General features: G+C 38.1%; 1 protein-coding gene across 1 annotated transcript in view; it reads left to right on the forward strand.

Moving 5' to 3' along the window:
* EPSTI1 (epithelial stromal interaction 1) overlaps positions 1–27,097 on the forward strand; it is a 110,117-nt gene that overhangs the window by 62,593 nt on the left and 20,427 nt on the right. The window contains 3 exon segments of the mRNA XM_078147606.1: positions 6,586–6,679; positions 9,946–9,978; positions 10,643–10,726. Of these exon segments, the coding sequence (XP_078003732.1) occupies positions 6,586–6,679; positions 9,946–9,978; positions 10,643–10,726 (211 nt within the window).

The raw sequence follows: 27,097 nt of genomic DNA on the forward strand, positions 1-27,097 counted from the left end.
CCCTGTGAATAGACGGCAAAAATATAATTATCCCCATTTTATAGGTGAGGCCTCCAGAGGCTAAAAACACTCTGACAAGCCAAAGTGTCAGAATAGAGATTTGAACCCAGATCATCTGACTCAGACCAGTGGTACTTCAGTTTCCCTGAGCAGCCATCCTTCAGGCCCCAACTTCAGTCTATGACCTCATCCATGACATCTTCCTTGACATCTTTACCCTTAAATGATCTCAGGATTGTTTGAACGCTTGGGATCAGCCCCACTTAATATTTTTCTTGTACTGTTATTGCATGTGTTTTTCTTCTAGTTAGGGGAGGTGAGACTATAAGTTTTAGAGAACCTGGGCCATTTCACAGTTCCTGTCAGGGAACATCTTTTGACTTAAAGATCTACTACAAAAAGATAAAAAAAAAAAGTAATAATATGGCTATTGGAAAGCATCATTTGCTTGGGCATAGCTGAGTCAATGAGGTCCTTTGTAGCTAAGGAAGTGCATGGGTCTTTTACCTTGAACACAGGCATATTCATATACCAGGTTTTTTGCTATATTATTTTTGATGAATGAATGATGTTTATGTTTGATTTGTGGGGCTGATGGAAAGCAGAAGAGCTAAGCAATGTTGGATCCTATATTTGAAGAAAGTACATTTTAAAATGGCATCACAAGAACCTTCTTTTGTCTTCAAAAAATGACCATTGTGGTTATTCAGATGCAGAATGCCTACTGCCTAGCGGACCGGTCGGAGGGGTGGAAAGAACACGGGGTTGGAAATCAGAGGATTAAATCCTCATTTCATTCAAATTCCATTACCATTTACTATCTGGGTGACTTTGGGCAAGTCATGTTGACTTTCTGGGCCTCAGTTTACTCCTTGGGAAAATAAAAAGGGCAAGGTTGGACTCGATGACCTCTTAGTCCCTTTCTAGCTCAAAGAATCTATGATCTAATGAGGACTCCATTAGAAGTATAGTAACTAAGTTCTATTTTCCACTTAATTCTTCTTTCAACACCTTAAAGTCCAAGGTCCAGTGTTCTGTCTTTTTTGTCAAATAGAAAATATTCAGTATCTGTCTGGAGTTCTGTGCTTCTTGACCTAGCAAGCATCTTGTCCTTGGGCTTCAGGGGTCTGTCTTTCACAAGAATTTTTTTTTTCTTATAGCTGATTTTTTTTTCTGTTGATTTATCTCAATTAAGGCATGGTGACAGTGCAAAAAGAGCTAGCCTCTTAGGAAGATCTGGGTTCAAGTCAAAGCTTGGATACACACGTACCTGCATACATACATATATGCCTACATACATACCAGCTCTGTGGCTATGGGCAAGTCAGGCAATTCAGGTTGCTGATTTGAACTGATGAAATGTATTTCCACATTGGGAGTTCCCTTCTCTGCTGAACTACTAGGTGTAAACCGAAAAACAGACCAAAACAAAACCGTGAAGAAGCCCCAAACAAATTTCAAATGAATCTTCCACATGATATTTCTCAATGTTTCTAAACTGTTTTCTCAAGAACTCTTAGAAGGACATTTTGTCTTTTTTGTTCGGTCGTTTCAGTCATGTCTGACTCTTTGTGGCCCCATTTGGGATTTTCTTGGCAAAGGGACTAGAGTCATTTGCCATTTCCTTCTCCAGATCAGGAAACCGAGACAAACAGGGTTGAGTGGCCCAGAGTCACACAGCTAGTAAGTGTCTGAGGCCAGATTTGAACTCAAGAAGGTGAGCCTTCCTGACTCCAGGCCTGGCGCTGTATCCACTGTGCCACCTCGCTGTTCTCTGAGAAGTCTATATCTGCTGTACTAGACGCTCACAAATCGCATGCTAGTTTAGGAAAAGGCTCTAACTTTGAGGGTATTACTTATAACTACTGCTCCTGTTTGTGAAATGATCAGAATGAATGTATTTCTTCAGGGTTCTTGGTCTTGCTTGCTTGGCCCCCTAAAATAGCAGCCTCATTTTCAAGGTATTCTTTCCTGATACGTTCAAAACAATACCTCACAGAACCCCACTGACTTCTTTATGGTTTTTTTTCCTCATAAGGCAGAGGCTTGATTTAACCCAGACCTTTCTGACAGTGTAAAGCAAAGTAATTTGTTGAAACAGTAAATAGTCAACTTTGCTATAGAACATTCCCCCCATAAGCCCCATGACACATTCATCCATAAATATTCCCATCAGAGAAGAGAGTGACCCAGCATGGGAACGGGTGTAGAGGTAGGCCCTTTTGGAGAATACAAGTGTAGGGTCAACTCATACTCCCATGCCATGACCTGGCATGTCATCTTTTACTATTCCTGGGACAGCTCCTCATCGGGAATGTTCTTCCACTGGGCTCTATTGACCTCATTGTGTAGTCTCCATTGGCCCTCTACCCCTCTGTTACTGAGTTCATCTCTTTTGTACCACCTAAGCCGTCTCAGTTTCAGGGAGGGAGAATCATGTGGAATTTCCATCCCTAACTCCATTTTCTTTTTTCTTTAATTAAAAAAAAAGTCTAATTTGTTTATTTTTAGCATTAGTGTTAAGGGCATCTAGGTGATGCAGTGGATAGAATGCCAAGTCTGGAGTCAGGAAGACTCATCTTCCTGAGTTCAAATCCAGCTTCAGACACTTATTAGCTATATGACCTTGGACAAGTCACTTAACCCTGTTTGCCTCAGTTTCTGCATCTGTAAAATGAGCTGGAGAGGGAAATGGTGAACCACTCCAGGATCTCTATCAAGAAAACCCCAAATTGGGTCATGAAGAGTCAGACGTGACTGAAATAACGACAATAACAACAAAAAGCATTCACATTAAATTAGTAAGCATGTCTTTATTTCCTCCCAGTCTGCTTCTTCTCCCTCGTTGCACAATAAAAAAAGAAAGAAGACCTTCACAACAAATATATAGAGTTTAAAAAGATCCACATTGCCACGTATCATTCTGCATGTTACATCTATCACTTTTGGCAGGACACGGTGATCAGATTGATGGGGTGCTCAGGCCACAGCCCTAAGATCAGGTCTCTGGAAGCCTCCCAATTTTCTTAGGTCCTTGCCCTGTGAGAAAATTTTCTCTTGCTGCAGAACATATTCTCTTATTAGAACAGACACCCACCAGTGTCTGGCCCAAGGAATCTCCCTCGCACCAGATCCCCAAGGGCCATGCCTCTGACAACTCCCTCGATGTCTGGTATCAACAAAGTTATCTCTGCAGACTCCCTATATTTTCCATCCATAGATTATAGGCACCTGCTCCCAAAAGACACCTGGCCCCCTAGATTACCTAATTAGAATCTTTGGCATCCTTTCCTTTGTTCCTTTTCCATAAAAGCCCCAGCACCATCCTCACTATCTTGCAGGTTCCCTAAGGACCCTTCCCAGCTTTTGCTGAAGTGTTACGGTAAACATTTTTTCACTTGACTAAAAGAAGGCTTGAGTATGTGAATTTGTTCTAGGTAACTCTGTCCTGGCATTCTCGGGGTCCCAGCACCCCCAAAATGTGTCAGCATCCCTAACCTCTTCAATATTCTACCTTTAGAACTCTGGAATCATGGTTGTTGGTGCATTGATCGGACTTCTAGTGTTTCAGAATTGTTTTTCTTTACCATGTTTTCATTGTATGAATTGCTTTCCTACTTATTCTTACTTCACTCTTATGAGTTTACAGACATCTCATTTTCCTCTGGAATTGTCTGTTTTTGCCATTTCTTATTGTGTGATATCATTCTACTCCATTCATACGTGATAATTTGTTTCATCATTCCCCAAGAGGTGACCATTTCCTAGATTTACAATATTTTCTACCAGACTACAGCTACTGTAAAAATTTTTGTTTTCTTTTTTCTCTGATCTCTTTGAGGATATAGGTCCTACTAGTAATATCATTGGATCAAAGAGTATGAAGAATGTAGTGACTTTTGAAGCGTAGTTTCAAATTGCTTTCCAAAATGACGGAGCCAATTCACAGCCTCACTAATAATGCACTAATATGCCTGTTTTCCCACAACCCCTCTGACACTAGTCATGTACTTCTTTTATCCTTGCCAGTCTGAGTTGCTTTAATTTTCATTTCACTAATCATTAGTGATTTGGAGCACTTTTCATGTGGTTATCAGTAATTTAGATTTCTTCCTTTGAAAACTGCTTCTTCATACCCTTTGATCATTTATCTATTTGCAACCCCACCCACCTTTTCTACCTCCTTATCTCCAGAGAAGAATGGAACACTTGGATTGAGACCATTATACCAACTAACCCACCCATCAGAAGGTAGTATGGAACCTGCCTAGGTGCCCCCCTTATGGTAGTTTCCCTTCAGTCTTACAGGTTCAAACTTTTACCCATGTAGCAGTGTTTCTCAAGGAATTACAGTCTGCCCCAAATTCAGCAGTATGGCCCAGGGCAGTGTCATTAGAGCAAATAATGAAGATTCTTTACCCATTCTCAGTAGCAAAAAATCCCAGGTCCCAGGGGATTGCTGGGATGTTTGACTTTGTCTGGGGTTTCTTCTTTTGATTATCATTGAATTTCTTTCCTATTATTTTCTCTCTTGGTCTGTACCCAACTAAGGCAGTCGGTCAGTAATCTCATTGCAAACCTCTTGTAGCTTTTTGAAAAACAAAAACAAAAAACCAAAAAAAAGCTTTTGACTGATGACTTCATAAAGCCATAGACAGTGGGGCAGCTTCCTAACTCGGTAACTCCATTCCTCTCCTTGTCTATCCTGGATGAGATAAGTAATGGTAGACAAATGGAAATGCTGCTCGTCTCAGCTGACTTATCCTTGTACTGTTCAGAGTCATGTAGCTGCTTTCACTTTGAGTTCTGCTCATAGCTCAGTCCTTTTACCTTGTTTGAATGCCATCTTCCTGTTAAGTAATTATTTGGAATGATGCTGGCACTTTGTTTTATTTCTAATTTCTTGTTTGCTTTTGACAAGCTATTTTGTACTTGTTTTTGGATTTTTTTCCCCTTTTATCATTTGGGAGAGCCAGACCTGTATATTAGTCTGTAACATTAAAGAGAAAAAAAGGGAACCTAGGAAGCTGATAAGGAATAGATTTGAGCGGCTTGAGTACAAGATGAAGAGTGCCTGGATATAGGAATTGAAGAATGGGGTGAATTCATAGATGATAAATCCTACTGTCTCTGCTTTTCTTTTTATTAGTCGTGAAGAAGAATGATGATAATAATAATAATGGTGATGATGGCGTTAGCTGTCATTTATATAGTGCTTGAGGGTAATAAAGTTTACATGTGTTATTTAATTCTCATAACAATGCCGTGAAATAAGTGCTATTATCATCATTTTATAGATGAGGAAACTGAGGCTAAACAGTTTAAATGACTTGTGTAGGGTCACATACTTAATGTGTCTGAGGTGGGATTTGAACTCTGGTCTTCCTAATTCAGGTTCAGTGCTTTTACCCTCTCTGTCATCTAAGGAAGTGGAAGCAAGAGCTTGAAGTAATAACTAGAAATCGATTTAATTATTGACTTGACAAAATGAGGGAGATGAGAGAGTAAAGAGTCAATGGGGTGGGGGGGGAGAGAGAGAGAGAAGAGAGAGAGAGTCTCCTAATCAAACTGTAATCCAATCCAACAGACATTTAAGTGCCTCCTCTGTGCAGAGTCCCTTTTGGTATGGAGGACAGAAAGAGTCAGCCTCAGAATCAGGAAGACCTGAATGGAATTCTCGCTTCTGACACATTCTGGCTCCATAACTGGGCAAGTCACTTCTCTGTGCCCATGGCAAAACCTGCCATGTTCAAAGCACTGCCAGGTCCTAGATGAAATGGGACAACAGTCCCTGCCCTCAAGGGCCTTATATTTTAGGAGAAGAAGGGAGATAGAGTCGGGAAGATGCAATTTGTAAACAGATAAGTGGATGTGTATAGTAATTTGAGGAATGTGAGAATAATAAAGAGCTTATTAAAACTGAGGATACATTAGGTGGATGTATAAAAGACTGAAAATTACACTTTTGCAATGGTTATAGATCTGTAGGACAATCAAGGATAGTCTGACAACAGAGCTAGCTAGCTAGCTATTCCTGCGTTGGGTAGGGGTTGGATTCTTACCTGTGAAGTCTTTTGCAATACTGAGAGGCAGAGGGGAAATAACAGCACAGTAGGTAAAGTGGCCTCAGGCAGGTAAAATGATACTTAATAGAAAACCTGAACTGGAATAGTAGGTTAATCTGTCTCTCTAGATGATATGGAAAGTCTGAGTGTCTGGCTTTAAGTGTCCATATAGGAAATTAGGTACCAGTAGTAGGAGAACCAGAAAGAGAATTAATCTCCTCATCAGCAACACAAAGCTGAAAGGATTGTGATAATCATGGGTTCACACATCACTAAACAAGCGTTGAAATTTCCAAAGTAAACAGTCCTCGAAAACAACTTATAATCACGATATCACTGTGTTTTGATTTTCTACTTTGCTCTGTTCTCAGCATAACCTTTTGTTCTACCTATGATTTTTTTTTTTTGTCATCGCTCAATAAAAGTTCAGGCTGGGATCCAAAGGTGCAATAAAAATGTGGTGGTGTTTTCTCTCTTTCCCTCTTCTTAAAAGAACTAACAGATCTATTTATATTGTCAGCAAATCCTCTGAATTCTTGAGTAGCCTGGAACCAAAGGTTCCTCCCAGAAGCAACCGTCAAACTTCTCATCCTGACACACAATGCACAATGTGGGTAAGTGGCTTGCAACATCACAGGTAGTGTGTTTCATGAGTCTGTGCTGATTAGGAATCACTCCATGGCTGAACCCCAGAGAGGCAGAATGCTCAGTCTTGAGCACTGGAGGATGATGTGGGACATTGGACTATAAGACATTAAACTGTGACCCTTGGGGGAATTGCATGTTCTCTGTTTCTTCCCTTACAAATTGGGCTTAAAAACACCTCCTATCTCCCTCGCTGATATTTGTGATCAAGTTGTGGCAATTGTAAAGTACCTTAACTTTACTCTTCAGAAGTAGCTTTTAGTTTGATTCTGGGCAGGTCGTTTACTGAATCCCAGAATGATGCCCTCATAACTGGGGAGTGAAATGATCTTTGTAGAATTAATTTCCTAGTTAAGTAGCTTTCCGACCTGTCATTTTGTCTTGGTTATGATTTACTTAAGGTACCAGCCTTTTTGGTGCTAGAAACCCCCAAGAGAGCACTTCTGGGCTATAATGATACAGTTGTTATTGACAGTTCCATGGCCATGGATGAGATTGGCTGGTCTATCCATAGAGACATGATTTTAGCAGTAAGCCTGTCAAGTAGCTTAGAGACTGAAGATGAGATACCCTTTTGAGATTTACCGTTGCCAAGCTAATACTTGTAGTGCGTCTGTATTTCCCCCCCATGTGGCTTGTAGGGTCTAGTTGTTAGAGACTTGATGAGGACAGAGATAGTAATGGCCTCCAGATTGTTGCTCCCAGTGGATGGACAGTACTGAGAGCTTGGGAGTTGAATCACAGTGAAAGCTCCAGGTCTGCAAGACTCCCAAACTTGGGTAACTTTCACTTCCTTTCAAGGAAAAGTGAACTTCAGTCAGCCAAAATCTGAATAAGCCCATTCTAAGCATTGAGAACTAGTGATAGAAAAAGGATAATCTCTGTTTTATGACATTTCCTGTATCATTAAAATGAACTTGGACTATTAATTGAAGAATTTATGAGAGGGAAGAATTTTAAGAATTTTTTGGGGGAGAGTGGAGGTAAAAACTACATGGGTATATATTTATATATTTACTAATTTTCAGGGGGGATTATTTGTAGATTTGTGCCTTTATGACTACATGAAAGATTTCTTTCAAACATAAAGGCACAGGACAGCTTGGCTCTTTTTTTTCCCCTTGACTGACTGAATTCCTTTAGGAGCTAAGAAAAAACATATTTTTTAACATCTTATATAATAGATGGTTATGATAAAAATTTAAGGAATAATAAAGTTGAACAGAAAAAAAGCCCAAAGTTTTCTTTTCTTTCTTTTTTTTAAACTTTGGCATGATCCAGTTCAAGGTAAGAGAGCAGCTTCTCATTCTGTGGGATGTTTCCTCAGAGTGGAGATGAACTCCCAGAAGTATAACATCTTCATACTCCTGCATTCATTTCTGATTTTTATTTTTGAGTCAACATAGTTATTCTGGGTTGAGCTTGACTCTTGATAGTTCAAGTTTGATATTTGATTTTTTTTTTAGGCAATTGGGGTTAAAGTGACTTGCCTACTGTCACACAGCTAGTAAATGTCAAGTGAAGTTTGATATTTGAAAGAAATAACTCATAGCCAACAAAGGAAATTTGCTTAGCAATGGCTAAGAAAAAGAATAGCCAACAAGGATATAGGTTGAGGATCTCCCTAGTTGATTCAACTGAGCTTCTGAATTGACCATTGAACTTCATCAACTAGGCACCAGAGAGTGCTTGGTTTGTACCTGGCTGAAAAAAGAAGTGATGTCAATAGCTAGAGCCTTTAGTCCCTTGAGCTAATCAAGTCTCAAAGATGTTCCAATACCTTTTAAGGAAAAACTAGCCTTACTTGCTTAGGGGCAGAGCCCCTACTACATGTTCAAACTGAACAGGCCAGTTGGAATCTCCAAGGTGGAGCATCTTTCATTTTCAGCATCCCCTAGGACAACTGTTCAGCTCCTAAGGATGAATTGTCAGTGTAACTGTTCCCAGTGACCCTCCCAACTCAATTTTTTTTTAATCTTCCTTATCTTCCTTCCCTACTTTCTTTGGGAGAAAGGGTTTGGTAAATGGGGGGGTAATGGGAGGAAATCAATGACATAAACCTACTGAGATCTTTCTCAATGATCCTATAGGCCTGGGCATGGGAGTAAGACAGCAGGAGCTTAAGAGATTACCATTTGGGATTTTGGGCAACTGTGAAGATGGTTGAGGCCTATATTAGTACTTTTCTTTTTGGGCCTTCTTCATATTCTTTGCCACTTGGCATATCTGGTCATTCTATGTGTTCTTGCTCTCTTTATTTTGGCTCCAATTTAATGAGATCATTCTGAATTTAATCTTGTCTTCTAAAGTCTTAACAATCCTTCCCTGACAGGCATTTCCAGTGGCAGGTTGATTAGTGTATGAGCCACACAATCTTCCAAGTTGTTAAAAGAAATCGTGGAGCTGTATTGGGCACAAACTGGCTTCTTACGAACTCCATCTTGCCTCTAAACCATTAATAATTAGTTTGTGCTCAATACTGTGAACTGACTGCGTATCCATATTTTACTGCATTGGTTTTGTCTAATCCATATGCATACACCTCTGAGAATGCTATCCTGGACTATTTTGCATATTTTAGCAGAGTATTTGCTATATTTAGTAAATGTCTGCTCTATTTCCTTGATGCCCTCTGTGTCTTACTGAAAGAGAAATATTGTAGATAAAAGATGTAGAAGTTGAGTATTATTGACTAGGTTGTTATATGGGAAATAGACTAGTTGTTTCTAAGGCTTGGAAGCATTTAGCCCTGACTCCAAATATCCAGTACCATTTTCCCAAGAGGAAAGCTGTCTTTGCAGTGTGTTTTTTACGTATCACTGCTTATGTGTATGTGGGATGAATAGATCATGTATCAATGAATGATATATGTTAATAGTGACAGGAGTAGTGGGAGGTAGACAATCCTAGGTGCTGTGCGAAAAGGCTGGATTGTAAGTGATGCCAATAAATGTGTGCTATTCTTATTTCTTTGGATTTGAAAAGAATGGTAATTTAAAATTCTTCTTCTGAGGGAGTGGGGGAAAGTTGGGGATAAGAAGGAAATAAGTGGAAATTAAGGCATTCTGTTAGAGTGGAAGATTTTCAGGATAATTTACCAGTTGGGACTGCCTTTGTTTCTATGTTACTTACTGTTTAATGGGAATGCAAGTGAGTAAACGTGTTAGCGACACGTTTCTAGGGCTTAGAACTGAGGGAGAGTTTTGAAGTTTTTTTTTCCCTTATTTTTATACAGAAACTCCTGGCCCTGCCTAAGGACCACAACTTGGTAAGCAAGCTTTGGGGTTACATGTAGCTTTCCACAAAGCTCTCTTTGGGTTCTTCACAGCTAAGGCAACATCTAAATTGTATAATTTCTCATGGAACCACGTAAAATGGGCTCTGCTTATGGGTATCATCTTGTTAAGGCACTGAAACTATCTCTCTTGACTTATTCCACATGATTCCCCTTCCCATACCCTACATCCTAGCTAAATTGGCCTACTTTATAGCATCACCAATGAACAGATCATTTAACAGGACACAAATGATGGACTAGTCTGTTCTTCAAGAAGATACCCACCAATTTCACCATTGCCTGCCTCTGATATATTGACTGATCCACAGGCTAGGGGTTCATGAGCAAAGTGCTTAACCTTTCTATGCCTCTGATTTCTATGTGTAGAATGAATAAACATCGATTTATCTCTGAGGGGATATTTTTAAAGCTTAATTAAAAGAACTCTGAAATCACCCATTGAAGCAAGGCTACATAGGTTCATGCATAATGTTGTCCTTTCTTAATGCTCCTAAAAGGACACCTTTTGTCTGTTCATCGGCTGATCCAGTAATCGAAGAGTGTTTACCAAGAGTCTACCATCTTCCCAATAAGATTGCTGGGTGCTTGCCGCCATGTTTAACATGATACTAATGTCCTGCTTTACATATTGCAGGCCAAAAATGAAGTGCTTAAGAACACCCTTAAAGAGCAAGAAAATCAGAAACTTCATAAGATGAAGGATGAACAGTGCAAGAAGGTATATACAAGTAGTGGTGAAAGATGTATGCCAGTAGATAGACTTGATATTACAGAGCAAGTAAGAAATTGCAGATGGCTGAAGGATTAGGTGATATTCTTGTTTTAAAATCAGGCTGGTTACTTGTTGATAAAGAGGGATAGAAACTCTCCAGCACAAACAGAGCTCTAACTTGGGTAGGTGTGGCCGAGGGGTTTTGCCCCAAAACACTGATAAATATTTTCAGTCCTTTCATAGCATAGACATAACAGAGCTTAATATTTAGCAAGAATAATGAATTAAAATAGGAAATTCCCACATGGCAATCAGGAGGGAGCAGTTCCTTTCCACAATAGTCCCATTATGGTAGACCTGGAAGGTCTGACTGTGTAGTTCTGGGTCTCTTCTACCCCCTCTTCTCCAATTGAGGGTGATTTCATGCCATTTGCCTCATACATAGTTTGTGATGCTTGCCTTAGGAAGAAAAATTCCAACCTATGGTTTGGAGTATGCCTACAGAAAAGATAAGGTTGGCCAAAGGTTGATGACTGGCTAGCCATTTAGACCAGATTCTTCAAAGATGCCAATAACTAATTGCTTGACCTATCCTGTTGGGTGGGAAAATATCTGCTGTCTCCTAGATTGTAATTGTTTTACTCCATGTCTTCTTCTTGCCATCTTCATTGACAAATTCTATTAAGACCTCCTTAGTGACATCTTAGTTATTTCTTTTAATCTGCTTTTGGAACCCCAGTTCTTGGAAAGATTAAGAACAGATGAAACCCCAGGACAACTGGACTGCAAGAGGCCCTGTCCAAAGAAATCATCATGCAGTGTATAATCATTAGTGAAAAATAGAGCATCAGTGGCCTTCCAAAGGTGGTGTCAGGATAGCTGTCCTTTTGCCTTCCTTGAGCCAGCTAGGTAGTGCCACAGTGCACAGAGTGCTTGGCCTGGCATCAGTAAGACCTGAGTTCAAATCCAGCTTTAGACACTGACTTAACTGTGTGACTTGGGCAAATCACTTAATCTGTGTCTGCTTCAGTTTTCTCAAATGTAAAGTGGGGAGAATAACAAAGCCAACTTCACAGTTATGAGGAGCAAATAAGAATCACTTGGCACAGTGCCTGGTGCTATATCAATGCTTCTTTGCCCCCTCTCATCTTCCCCTTTTCCTCCTCCCTTTCCTCCTTTCCCTCCTCCTCCCTCTCTCCTATAATAACCCAAATCTTATTTTCTCAAAGCTTCATCCTTGCTGGGTTTGCTTGGTTTTACCCTGGCTTCTCTGTATTGCCCTTATAGTCAGGCTTCTGAAAGCTGTTGTATGTATCTTTCCCATAGCATACTGTCTTTCTGTTAAATCGGGCATATCATCCTCCTTTCATAGTCTTGCACCATCTATCCCTTTGATACCACTTTGCTTACTTGTCCTCCTATCCATTATCTGTCCTCTCTCATAAAGAAACCTCAATTTTGAGCTCTCCCATTTATTTCTTCTAGCTATATCTCTGTACTTTTAGTAGTTCTACACACCAGCCTCTCAATGAAATAAAAAATAATCCTTTCATCGGTTATATTTACCAAGAGGTCCCTACATAGAAAATTAAATCCTTTAAGTGCCGGGAGGAAAATCAGTTTTTGTTTCTGTGTTTCTACATTTGCATAGTTCTTCGTGAAGTTATCGAATACCTGTACCCCTTCATTTCAGTTATTGGATACTTTCTAAAAATTTCATAGGGCAAGATAGGAAGATTCTTAGTGTGGAATATAACATTGCAATTGAAAGCCTTCTGTGAATTTCAAAAGAAGCAAGATTCCAAGACTTCAAGTACTTTTCTCATGCAAATCAGAACTCTTTCGAATTTTGGTAGATAGCCTAATGAGATGCTAAGGCAAAAAAACAACAACAAGCAAACAAATAAAAGAATGATTAAAACAAAAATCATTTGTTCAAGGCTTGAGAAGATGACTCCTCCGCACTTAAGTAGGCAGTTCCTTGGACAATAATCCTTCTCTGAGCCCCCATTCAACCCTCTCCAGATTGGTAGGAAGTATCAGAAATTGTACTCTGCCAGGATACTCTCTTAGGTACTCCGTGCCAGTACTCCCCTACAGGGAGACATCAGAATAAACTTTAAAGAATTCAGCACCTTGTGGCCAGCTTCCTGGTCATGAACGTGGTTGTCCTTAAGCAGGTTCCCGAACAAGAAGGAGACAGTGATCAGGACTCATTTCTTCCAGTTTGACAGATTTCATCAGTTTATTGCCATGGTGGCAGCTTTGGAGAACCTAGGGTTATTGCTATAACATTATAAGGGATTGAAGTAGCATTTTATTAGAATTTTACTTTCCCTTGAAAACTATTCTATTTTTATTGATATATTTTAATGCTTTGTGACCCCATTTGGGATTTTCTTGGCAAAGATACTGGAGTGGCTTGCCATGTCCTTTTCCAGCTTATTTTACAGGTGAGGAACTGAGGCATACAGGGTTAAATGACTTGCCCAGGGTCACACAGCTAGGTAGTGTCTGGGGCCTGGGTCTGGTGATTTGAAGTCGGGTCTTCCTGACTCTAGGCCTGGTGTTCTGTCTACTGCACCACCTAGCTTCCCACTGGCCATTATATTGAACCTTAAATCTCTGATATTTTAGTGTCATCTTTGTTAAGATTATTGCCATTGTATATTTTTGTTTTCCTTTCTTTGCTCTGTACCATTTATTTGTCTTACCATATTTCTTTTATTTATCCATATTTGCCATTCCTCAGACATAGAACAAGAATATTCTATTTCATTTATATACCACAGTCATGCCCTAATAAGTAGACACACATTTTGTTTCCAGCAAACAGTTCTGTTTTGAATATTTTGGTATTAATGGGACATTTCTGTCATTGAGTGATATCCTTAAGGGTATAAATTCAGTAGTAAGATCATTCAGGCAAAAGGTTTAATAACTTTTCTTGCATAATTCAGTAGATTTTATGTTCAATTTTATTCTTTATTTTCAAATTTTTCTTTGTTCTTATTTTGAGGTTAATCGATTTTTCTATTTAAAAAATGCATGGTCAATTTATTAGCCTTCTCTTTTTATTTCATTAATGTTTTCAGAAAGATAAATTTCTGAGGACTGTTTAGCTAAGTCATATTTATTCTGGATCTTGCCTTATTTTTATGAATTTTTAAAAATTTGTTTATATTTTTTCTCGACCTATTCATTATTCAAACTTTCCTTAGTTTCCATTTAGATTGCTTATTTGTATTTCCTTTATGGGTTACAATTTTTATTGTGTTATGATCTGTAAATATATTTAATAATTTTGCCTCTCTAAATTTATTTATGATTTCTTTGTATTGTAACACACGATCAATTTTGGTAAAGATATCATGTGATGCTGAATATATGCATATACATATAGGTACAGATGCATATCCATATGCATGTATGTGCAATATGTACATGCAAATACGTATATACATACACACATATATATGTAGGTCTCGTTCAGAAATTGCTATAGGCATTTCAAACCTAATTTTTTCAAATCTTTTCAGATCTATATTTTCCTTCTTTTCTTTCTGTTAGATTTCTGTAAGTATAAAAGAAAAATGTTAATCACCTACAGTTATGGTGTTACTGTCAATGTCATTTAGCATCTTGATTAGCTTTTTTTTAATGACATAGAATGTTTAACAATATTTTCATTTTCTAGAGTTCTTTTAAGCATAATGTGGTTTCCATTTGTATCTCGATGGTTATTTATCTTTAACATCTCATCCAAAATCATAATCGGAAAATCTGCTTTTTGGGTAATTGTCTGAAGCATACTTAGAAAAAGCAAAGACAACTCCTCATATTTACTTTCTTTTCAAAAAAAAATGTATTTTATTATGTGGGAAGTTGTGAGTTCTGTTCCCTTATCCATTTTGCTGTTCTTTTTCATTTTGTTGGTAAATTTATGACATTCGTATTAAAGTTTATAATTGTTAAGTTTGTGGATTCTCTCATCAAATCTTTGTGTGTGCCCAGGGTTATTATTATTATATTTTTAGACATAAAGCAGTGCTGTATTTTCTCAAAGGCCTTGTCTACATCTAATTATATTATTATTATTATTTTGCTTTTGCTATTGATATGCTTTATATATGAGTCTAATGACCCATTTATGGGCTTTGCGCTTAAGTGTTCTTTATTCTCGTTTGACCCTCAAAAAAATGAAGTTTCATGGAAGACATGCCTTAAGTTTCTAGAAACATCTAAGAACTTTACAAGTATGATTATGAATTGCTCCAAATATTTTCTTAGGCATCTCTGTTTGAAGGACCTTCTTTTGTGGATCCCATTCTCAGAAATATTCATAAAGGAGACGAGGTGGGGGCAAGGAAAAATTAGAACCTTCTGTTTACCACCTTTATATCTTAGGGTCAGCTATGTCATATCTCTAGATCTTATCCTTCCTTCAACCACGTTCACATGACCTTTAAGTCAGAAGTCTTCAGAAACAATATTTTCTGGAGCAGGAAGTGGTTTAAGAAGTTTATCTACTTCCAAGAGGAAAATGGCCTTTCTTCCCTTTCTCCCAAGATGAAACTTACTGCAAAGCCCATGTTATGATGCCCATTCTCCTACAAGATGTTACTCCCAAATTTTCTCTCCCTGCATTGCCTAGAAAAGGTAATACTTTCAAAATAAAATTATTACCCTCTCTCCCACTTTCTCCCCAGCCCCAACTGTGTTTACTCATGTCATTTGGAGGCATATTTCCAGATCCCCCCAATTCCTACATTCCATTTCCTTATTTCAAAAGATTTCATGTGGTTACTCCCAGAAATGTTAATTTAAAAATTATGGAGTACAAGTTTATGGAAAGAGTACTACATTTGAGGTCAGTAGGTCTATATTAAATTTAACCTATACTTTTCACTTTCTATGTATATTGCCACTCTGGATCCCATATCACTCACTGGAAAAATGACATTTTTGTTCCAGACAATCACCAATGTTGTCCTTCTCCATGTCAATGAGCCTATTGATTTTTATTCCCACCCAAGTCTTATTTAGTCTCAAAGATAATTCTTTTTTTCAGTTTCATTAGCCTTACCTATAAATGATCTCTTTGTTCTCAGATAAGGTGAGACTTACAAATGGGAATTCCTTTGTCTCATCCTTTACTTGTCTTTAGCATTAATTGTTTCTGGATTCCCACACTTTTTTTTTTCTCATTTATTCACCTACTTGTTTGGGTCTCTTTCATTTGTGTTGAACAGTTACAAGAAATAATAATTTAACCCTTTTTTTCCTATACCGTTCCTTCTTTCCTCTTGGATGCTTTTCTTTATGCCCCTCCCCCTCCCAAGCTTTTAGTGAATTCCACTCATGCCCTCTCATTTTTATCTCTCTGCTCCCCAGAAAAGGTTAATGTGTATGTATGTATGTATGTATGTATGTATGTATGAACGTATGTATGTATATTTGACTTAGACTTACATTGACTTAACAATTTAATTTTTTTGTTGCATGGCTTTATTTACCCTAAGATATTTTTAAAAATTAATGGATTTGCATGTGATCTCTGAGTTATTCAGAAAAGATTATTCAAATTCCTCCCATTTGCTGAAAGTTCACTTTTTTTCCATTGATGATTAAGCTTCACTTCTCAGGATACATTATTTGTAGTAAAAACTGACTTTATGCTTTTTGGATGGTCACATTCTAATATGTTCTTTCATTTCTTCTGGATAAGGACCATTTTTCTGTGATTTTTACTCTTTTGTAATTGGTTTATAAAGGATTTCTTCCTGGAGACTTGCAGGGTTTGTTTAATGTTGAAATTCTAGAGCAGGCCTACACAACATCTGGCCCATGTGCCACTTGTGGCCCCAAAAAAGATTTTGGGTGGCCTGTGAAGGGATTTTGAGTGGCCAGGGGAAATTTAGAAAATGTGAAACAGGCCTACACAACATATCACCCACAGGCCACTTTGGCAGTTCACAAATTGCCTGTGGGCCATGTGTTTTGCAGGCCTGTTCTATAACTTGACCATTGTATTTCTGGGTGAGTTAAACTTGGAGTTTCTCAGTTAATGATCTATACATTCTAGCTAAACTTTGATTTCTGGTCAATTTTCTTGTATGATTTTGAGAAATATGGTATTCAGGATTTTAAATCCTTTTTTTTTCCTGGGAGATCAATAATTCTCATAACATTTGGTGCATTCCAACTTAAAATGTAAGTTAACATGGTTTTTAAAGATATTGAGTATTTTTTCAGCTTTTTTTTCCTTTTCATAGCAGTCTGTGTCATTCCCCTACCCTTCTTCATTTTTGAGTTTCACATAGGTCAGTCTCTTAAGGGAGGCAACATGACACAGTGAAAAGAACACTGTACCTCTAGTTAGAGGACCTGAATTCAAGTCCTGCCTTTAACATTTAATTTAGTACCTGTGTGACATTGGAAAAATAATTTACTCTTCTTGAGCTTCAGTTTCCTGAACTATAAAAGAGAGGGTAAGACTAGATAACCTTGGAGATTTCTTCCTGTTCTGATTCTACTGTTTTGGAGTATTCTTAATTACTTTTTAAATTTAGTCCTTCTCTTTAAAATCCTTTTTAGTTTTCTGAAAGCACAAATTTCCATCTTTATTTCTTTTATTGATCTTTTGAACTACTCTAGAGATTCTCACAATTGTTCATTTATAATTTTTATAGTGGTGGTGTTTTCCCATCTATTTTGTTTTAAATTTATATTTCATTTGCTCCACAGTATTTATTCAGTATATTGAATCATTTTTTAATTTTTTTTAACTTACATGCTGCTTTTTTTTAATAAATCCTTTTCTTTTCCTGCTTTATTGGTTGTCATCTTCTTTACTAGTTCATTTCTTGCTACTTTGAGACAGTGGAGGGGAGGGCTATATTTCAGCCTAGCCTCATCTTAGCCATTTTAGCAGAAGCCCCCAAATAATAAATTTTCATTGAATATACTGGTACCTTTAGTATTGCATAATTTGAGGGTCCATGCTGTGATTCTTTAGGTGAATCCATTTAATAATGAGGTTCTTTAATGCCAATCAATGACAATGAATTAATATTTGAGTACCTACTATATAGAGAGAAGAAAAACAATGGCGCCTAGTTACATGATATAACATGATATAAACTTATGACAAACAAGACAATTTGAATTTGAGGTATGGATGCAATGCAACATAGATCAAGACATCTCTTTGGGCTACACTGTTCAGCAAGGACTTCACAGAAAGGATATCTGAAGAAGCATTATAGTTCAGTAGAAAGTGCACTGGTTCTTGAGTCAGAGTGCTTGATTTCAAATCCTACTATATGTGTGACTTTGGACTAGTCACGTAATTTTTCTGGGCCTCAGTTTCTCAGTGTAAAATTTAGATTTTGGATTAGGTGACTTTTGAGTTCCCAGCTAGCTCTATATCTGTGATTCCGTGGGACTAGAGCAAATCATACCTGTTGGATAGGAATATAGAGATGGGGTCATTTTAGTGTGTAAGTGGGACTATTCATGAAGTGTGCAATCTACTCATGGTTTTTGATGTGTCTGGAGTTGATGAATAGTAAGGTAGATTGGGAGCGGATTCTAAATTCTAGTAAGAGTAAGAAATTTTGGCTCATCTTCTGGGATATGGGGAGTCAGGAGTTACTTTTCTTTACTAACACTTTCATTTTGTATGACAGACTCACCTTTATGTTTAATTTCATTTCGTTCTGTTCTAGTGAAACTCTGGTATTTATTGTGAAGAAATTAAATCTAATATGTAGCATCTAACTGCTTACTTATGGGTTTTGTCAATTAAGACAATTAAATATCCTGAAAGAGTTAATACACTTCCCTGTGGGCCCAATTTAATGAGAGGCAGTGAGGTAAGTAATAACTTAGACACCGAGGAAAAACAGAATCCATACTGAGTAGTCTGTGATATGATTTTGATTTAAACCTTTTTTCCAGTGGGTTTTAAGCACAACATTTTATACAGTTTGGTGTATATGTTTAGAAGATCTAGTTATTGCTGAGCTTTAATGAAAGCCATTAAAAGTAGAACATTTCACAAAGAGAAGGCTCAACAGATTAGAAAATCAGATACTGGGTTTTAATTTTCAGGTTGAGCAGTTATTTAAAACAGTGAAAATTAAGCTTTTTATTTCTTAATAAATCTTGTTTTTTTTCCTTCTGAGGCTAGACAAATATTGATACATACATATTTTCCAGTTATTGATTGAACATATTATTTATTACATAGCCATGCACATAAACTGGTTATTTTATTTCATTTTGCAGAGCCTTTAGTTACTGAAGCACTGCTTTTCAGGCAATTCATCCTCAGTGGTCTTCAATTGACCTGGAAAATATGAAGAGATGCTTCTCATTTTCATTAATTTTTTTTTTGCTTCTGTTTTAAATATTTAGAATCTGTCATTTTCAACACATGGAATATTAAAGCTGATTATACTTGGGAGGGGTGTGATCTAATCTACCAAGACCTCCCTTAGTAAGAATCAAGTTCATTGTCACTCAGTAGTATGCATAGGTGTTAACCCTAAAAAAAATAAGTAGGGCCATACCAAACATAAAAGACAATGCAAAAATATATTCCTAACATTACAAGTACTCAGTTTATACATGGGGGAGGTTGGCTGCAAAGCAGTTCATATGAAAAAGGCTGCACTTAAGTATCTAGAAGGCCACCCCTGGTAGCCAATGTGGCCTTCCTTCCGTTCCTTACATGGAACGCTCCATTTTTGGCCTTCATGCTTTTGTATCAGTTCTTCCCCATGCCTGAAATGAATTCCCTTTTCATACTGATCTTTCAGAATTTCTAATTTCCTTTAAAACTCAGTTCAGATGCCACCTCCTATATTAGCCCGTTCCTGATCATTTCTCTATGATCCCCAGATGCTGGTGCCTCCTCCCTCTCAAAAGAAAAGACCTTGTGTCCATTTTGTACGTAGAAGGTATTCCAAAAGCTATTAAAGCTTAAAACTGATCTAAGATTTTTGGGACGTTCTGTATTGAAATACATTAGAAGCAGGCAGCGTGGCATCATGGCAACAGAAGGGGCCTCAGAGGCAGAAAGACTTGTGTTTAAGTATTGCCTCTTAAGAACTTCAGAACTGATTGTGTGGTATGGAGACACTGAGACAGGACTGCCAGCATGGCATGCCCTCATCATAGAAGGTGCTGTGCTCTATGAGTAAGGCAGAATTGAAGTAGCTCAAAAGAAACTCAAGATGCACAAATTCAGAGAATCCAACCAAATGTTCACATGGATTATTTTTGCCCCACCTATGGTAGAGCATTCTGAGATCATATTGGTCTGATTAGTCACACACAGTCCATGCATTGTAACTTGACTCTAAAATAATGATGTCATTTTGGTTCTCTTCAAGAGCAAAGGATAACCAACAACCAATTTACAGACATCAGCTCACATGACCTTGGGCAAGGCACACATAACCTCTTGGTACACCAGGCAGCTTTCTAGACTGAATATGAGCTGCAAAGTAGTTGTAATTTGTGTTAGTACAGGGAGTTTTCTCCCAAGAAGTTATACCATTGAAATTAACTAGTCCAGTCCATATGCGTATCATTATATTCAGATCTGTCCTCACATCCTAGGACAGTGCCTGGCACACAATAGGTACTTAATATTTATTGGTTGATTGTGTGCATTTCTAGGCCCTGTATTTCAACAAGAATCCATGTTGAATGGAAATAACTTAGACTTCACCATATCCAGTGGATTTTATGCATTTTATAAAGTTTAATATAAATTGGAGACTGTACAACTGGGATGGTAAAGGGCCTTGAATTCATGCTACATCAGGTTCATTTAAGAGGAATATGGATATTACCTGGGGGAAGAGTAAACTTGGTGGGGATTGGCAGTGCCGTCACCTGAAAGAAGGATTAGTTTTAGTTTCTGTGGACCCAGAAGGCAGCGTCAGGTAGAAGTTACGGATAGAAAGTGCAAAGATGCAAGCTTAGTTTTGACATAAGGAAAAAAAAACCAAACCTCAACTTTGTAACAGTGAACACTTTCCCAAAGTGTATTGGGTGGCCTTGGGAGATAAGGGGCTCCTCCTCAACAGAGAGGGAAACAAAGGGAAGATGGGCCATGGTCAAATAGATTGCAGCAGGAATCCTTTTTTGGGGGGTGTGGTGGGGTGAGATACCATTTGTTTTAGATGTTCACAGTGTTCCCTTCTGAATCTGAAATTCTAAAATTGTAGCCAGTTTCTCTGTGTTTGCGTTTTCTCATTTCCTTCTGTCTTTGAGGAAGAAGGATTATGAATCCTTTTTCCAGGGTAAACCCATCCAAATCCTTTAGGACCTTGCGCCATTAATCTCTTTTGCATTTCCTATCTCAATGACCCTTGCCTCAAAGACTGCAGATATTCTCGTGTCTCTCTCCTATCCAGAAAGGAAGCAACAAACATCCTTCCTTTGACCTTGATAACAAAATTTCTTCCACGTGTGCTCTACCTTGTCATCCACTTACTGATTCCTAGAAGTGTTGGCTTCAGTCTCTTTGTTCCGTTGTTTTTCAGTTATATCTGACTCTTTGTGACCCCATTTAAGGTTTTCTTGGCAAAGATACTGGAGTGGTTTGCCATTTCCTTCTCCAGCTCATTTTACAGATGAGGAAACTGAGGCCAACAAGATGAAGTGACTTGTCCAGGGTCACACAGCTAGTAAGAGTCTGAGGCCAGATTTGAACTCAGAAAGGTGAGTCTTACTTCGAGGTTTCATTCTCTGTACACTGCACCACCTAACTGCCTCAGACTTTGTTCGGTCTCTACCGCACAACTCATTTGCCCTTTCAAAGATCATCTTTTGCCTTCTAGTTGACAGATGAGAGACTTTTTCTTAGTCCTTATGTTCCTTGATTCCCTAGAGCATTTGGCACTGAACATTCCTTCCTTAAAACTCTCTTTTCCCTCCATTTCTAGGTTATGTATTATTCTGGTTCTCATGTTTTTTCTTTGATCTTTTTATTGTCTCCTTTTCTGCTTACCATTCTTTCTTCTGATGTCACTACATAGACCATTCTCTTAGCTTTGGTCGTTTCAGTCTTAAATATTTACTCCTTTCAGAGTCTCCTCCAGTTTCATTTTTTGTCTCTATGCAAGGATGCAGATTAAAATGTTGTCTTTTCTGGTAGTGACGCCATACCATTGACTCATCTGAGCTTTCAAGAAACTAAAATCCCCCAAGTCTTTTTATTTTAATCTCATTTTTTATTGCTACATTTTGGTTTTATTATTTTTTTTTTATTTTTAGGCAATTGGGGTTAAGTGACTTGCCCAGGGTCACACAGCTAGTAAGTATCAAGTGTTTGGATCTGAGGTCACATTTCAACTCAGGTCCTCCTGACTTCAGGGCCGGTGCTCTAACCACTGCACCACCTAGCTGCCCCTACATTTCGTTTTTAGATCACATTTGTTTATGAATTTTCCCCACTTCTTCATGAAGTGAGTCATCTCTTTTTAAACAAAGAATTAAAAAGAAAGGACAAAAGCAGTTTGGTAAATCCAAACAGCAAATTAACTGCATCTCACAGTACACAGTTCCATATCCCTAATTCCCTACTTCTGCAGTGAAGGAAAGGGGGCCCTGTTTTTTGAATGCTTCACTAGGCCCATTGTATGGTCATTACCATTGAACAATTTCCATTTTTTTTTTGTTTCTTTGTTCATACCAGTTACATTGTTGTCATTGTATATATACTTTTCCAGGTTCTTCTTACTTTGCTTTGTATCAGTTCATTTAAGTCTTCCCAGGTGTCTCTGAATTCTTGTTCATTTTTTCTTATGGTGCAGTAGTTTCATTCATGTGCCATAATTTGTTCAGTCATGTCCCTAATTGATTGACATCTACCTTTTGTTTCCAATTCTTTGCTACCACTAAAGCTTGAATATTTTAGTGTATGTAGGATCTTTCTTTCTGTTGTCATCCTCTCTCCAAATATCTTTTTGTAGGAACTGCTCTCTAGCTGTCTTTCCTTATACTTTAGTATTTGGCTTTTCTACTTGGACCTTCAATGGTTACCTCTTGTCGACTAAAGCTCAGATTCTTTAATTTGTCATTCAAAGCCTTCTGCATGCTGGCCCCACCTACCTTATCTGGTTTATGTTTAATAATAATGATGATGATGATGATGATAAAAATAGCGAACATACTATGTACCAGATACTGTGTTAAGAACTTTACAATTATTATTTCATTTTATCCTCACAACAATCCTGTGAGAAGATTAAAATGGATCCTGTATCATTTATTTAGGAATTGATCCTATTTACAAATAATTAATGTTGTTCTGTCTTTTGTCCTGTAATTGTTTAAGTCATGGCTCTTTGCCTCTGAACTTGTCAGAGATTCAGCAGGCCTGTAATGGGTTAAGTTTAAAAATCTAGCTCTTTTTGCCTCAAGAAATTTAACTGACTTTGGGAAATGTGTGTGAACAGTCAGGCCTGATATCTCTACTCCATCAAGCTATCCTTCAAGGATGTCTGGTTTGCTATCCAGAACTCTGGGATGCTATCTTGAAAGTGGACTCAAACAATGAGTATTTCTTAGTCTCATGAGAGAAGAAAGGGGGGGGGGTTGTTGTCAGCCCCCATTACTAAACTTCCAGCCAATAATGTTCCCTGTGTCTCAGCTCTGTAACGAATCATGCTGTCCTTAATTCTATGATGTCATCTAACCTGTTCTTTGTTCTATACTCAGCAAAACCTGTATAAAGAGAACTATTCTTTTGCTCAGGGTCTTTGGCATAAATAGAGGCAATCCATTGACCCATTTATTGGCCAGGCAGCATATTAATAAATGTTATCTTGCATGGAGATTTGCCTTAGTTTACCTATTTGTCAATTTTTATTCAAGACACCTAGGAGGTAGGTGCTATTGTTATCCCCATTTTACAGATGAAGAAACTCTAGCAAATAAATGTTAGGGGACTTGTTCAGGGTCACACAGTTAGTGTCTGAGGCTGGATTTGAACTTAGGTCTTTCTAACTCCAGACTTAGCACTCTATCCAAAGTGACGTAGCTGCCCTTTAAACTTGTTATTCTCCCAATGCAATATTCTCCACCCTTTCCTCCTTTTGTGTTTATTAATTTGGTTAAAATTGAAATGCATTCCATTTTGGTTACCATCAGTAAATAATATACTTTGCATTTTTCATTGTTTCATCGGTTCCTAAGGTCAAATAATCATGTAGTGATGAGTTTATTCTGATGACCTTCTTTGTACTTAACTACGTTGATTCTTAGAGTGAAGACATAGTCTGTTGCTGCGACTGCTTTCAAAGGTCTTCTAGCATGGTAGTCGACCTTCACAGCTTTGGAGTTGAGGTTTTTTTTTTTTAATCTCTTTTTTAAAGTAACTAGCACAGAAAAATTTAGTATTGTTTTTGTTGTTGTTCAGTTGTTTCAGTCATGTCCGACTCTTTGTGACCCACTTTGGAGTTTTCTTGGCAAAGATACTGGAATGGTTTGCCATTCCTTCTCCAGCTCATTTTACACATGAAGAAACTGAGGCAAATAAGATTAAGAGACTTGTCTAGAATCACACAGCTAGTAAGTGTCTGAGGCTGGATTTGAACTCAGGAAAGTGAGTCTTCCTGACTCCTGGTGCTCTATCCACTGTGCCACCTAAAAAGAGAAGACAGTTTAACATTAGTTTAGCTCCTGTGCTGTGACTTTGATCTGACTTAGCTTTTTTAAAATATACTTTTTAATATATTGACATCCAGAAAGGAGTTAGTAATGTGAATGATGTTCAGTAGGTTCTCTGACTCACTGGTTGTCAGACCCCTAGACTGTAAATGTCATGGGTTTGGGGAGTGTACCTTATTGACCCCTTTATCTCCCTGTCCCCTTTTTCCAGACCTCATTCCAAAGCCATTCTACGGTACCTTCCCACTGAAAACCTGTAATAACTGTTTGAGGGTGTGAAAGGTCATTCTTTAGACATGCCACAGAAGACTTGTTATGCCCATCAGGCCACTGCTAGTCACATCATAACACTTACCAATTGCTTATTCTTATAAAATTGGAACGCTTTATCTAATCCTTCTTTGATTTGACACGGATGATGCCTTGGGAAACTGGAACGCTGTCTAAATGGTATTCAGACAGGATGCAAAACAAAGATGTTTACAGTGGACAAAATGAAAGTTTGCTTCTTGCACTGAAAACCTGGTAATAGAAACTTGCCTGGCTAAAAGGAATAATTTTTTATTTTTTATAAAAAATGAATAATAGATAGTTTTGTTGCTTCAAGTTCATTACCTCTTATAATGGGATGGGAAAGGCAAAATTACTAAGGACATTACAGAATTAAGTCAAAAGACTTGGGTACAAGTGCTAAAGATGCCATTGATGGTGGTTTGTCTTTGGTCAAGTTTCTTAATTTTTCTGGTTCTCAGTTTCCTCATCTGTGAAGTAGGAATAATAACCCCTACACTAACTCACCTTCTTAGATTATTTGGAGGACCACAAGAGACAATGTATGTAATGTATTAAAAAAAAAAGTGCTATAGAAATGTCAATTATTGTTAATAATTAATCATCATAAAACAACTGATAATAAAAAGTAAATGCTCTGAGTATTTTTCTTCCCCCTTTCCATAAGTTATTTATCACTTCTTAAAATGATTTTTGAGTCTGAATTTTTTTCCCTTTTCCTTGGTAACCAAGGACTGCTCTAGCCATCATAGCATGGGAGTTAACAGTGGGGATCCTCAGATGTCTTAAGAATTACTTTGAAGCAGCTTCTGAGAAACCTCCCATAAAGATATCTTCTCTTGGTAGTTTATTATTATTATTTTAATCTTCCGTTAGGGTTTAATGACATTCTAGGACCTGTGATTTCATTAGCTCAGAGAACTCTTGTTGAAGGGACTGTCCCAATGCATATCTACCTTTTCTCTATATAGTCTTAGAGATTTGTGCTGAGACCCTAGGTAGATGCGTCAAACATGAGGCTCGCTAATGGCATGCAGCCCACAATATCTTGAGTGGGCTCAGATTAAAATGTAATTAGGAAATAGTTAACAAAATAAATAATACAGTATTTGACCAAATATATAATACAAAATAAAAAATACAATAAAACGTAGAAAATATCACATCTTAAAGTTTAGTCAATAACATGCAGCATGCAGGGATTCTTATATACACATTAATGGTTCCTTAATTCTCTTTGAATTTGACACCGCTGGCCTAGAGATTGTGACTTGTCCTGGCTCACCCAGCCAGGATGAGTCAGAGACAAGATCTGAACCCAAGTTTTCTTGGCTACGAGGTGAGCTGTATCTGCTGGGCCCCTCTCTGCATGCCCATCTCTTGTACACCCTATGAGAACTAACTACTTCCTCAGTTCCAGACTTCTCCCTTGTAAGATGGCTGCCTTCATTAAATCAATCAAGCTAAGCCGCATTTCACTGTGTGCCTTGGGGATTCAAACATAATTTTTAAATGCTGCAAGCTGATGTTTTCAATTAGAGTATTTAAAACTTTGCCCTTGTAGGATTACTCTTTTGAGGTTAGTCTTGTACCGGAGGCATTGAGTCTTCAAATGTTCCTTCCTGGAGGATACATGGGTGTTCTTCTTCTTCTTCTTTTCCTCCTCCTCCTCCTTCTTTTTTTTTTTTTTAGGCAATTGGGGTTAAGTGACTTACCCAGGGTCACGTAGCTGGTAAGTGTCAAGTGTTTGGTCCGAGGTCGGATTTGAACTCAGGACCTCCTGACTTCAGGGCACAACCTACCTGCCCCTACATGAGTGGCCTTATTGCTTTGTCATCTCCCTGTACACAGACATGCCAAGAGCCTGTGTTTGTCACTGTTGGCAGCAGAAAGCAGAGATACAGGCTCTCTGATGCCTGTGATAGGATGTAGCCCTGGCATGACCTCTCCAGTCCTGTTGGACTGGGATTTCTTTGCCCTACCGTAGCCCAGCTGGTGGATAGCACCTTTCATACAATGAAACCATATATCTCTGGGGAAACAACAGCAAAGCGGACATGGGGGATAACTTTTAGGGTTGTGTGACTATGCCTTTTGCAAGGATCTTGCCCACAGAAACTACTGTGGCAGCCCATAACTTTGTCCCAACACTGCTGAGAACTCTCAACTGTTCCCATAATTGTGCAATGACAGCAAACTGAGGAAAACCCTTCGTGTGTATACTAGGAATGCCAACTGTGAGTCGGATGGATGGTCAGTTAAAGTGAATATGCAGTGATTTTATGAGAAATAAAATGTCAAAGTTGTAGGTTTTGGATGACAACTTCAAGGTGTGGTTATGAAATGTTTTTGTTTGTTTTTGTTCTAGTAGCTTTCGTCCTCCTCCCTTCCCTA

The sequence above is a fragment of the Phascolarctos cinereus genome, unplaced genomic scaffold (assembly GCF_003287225.1).
Source record: "Phascolarctos cinereus isolate Bilbo 61053 unplaced genomic scaffold, phaCin_HiC Scaffold_7;HRSCAF=346, whole genome shotgun sequence".
NCBI classification, from domain to species: Eukaryota; Metazoa; Chordata; class Mammalia; order Diprotodontia; family Phascolarctidae; genus Phascolarctos; species Phascolarctos cinereus.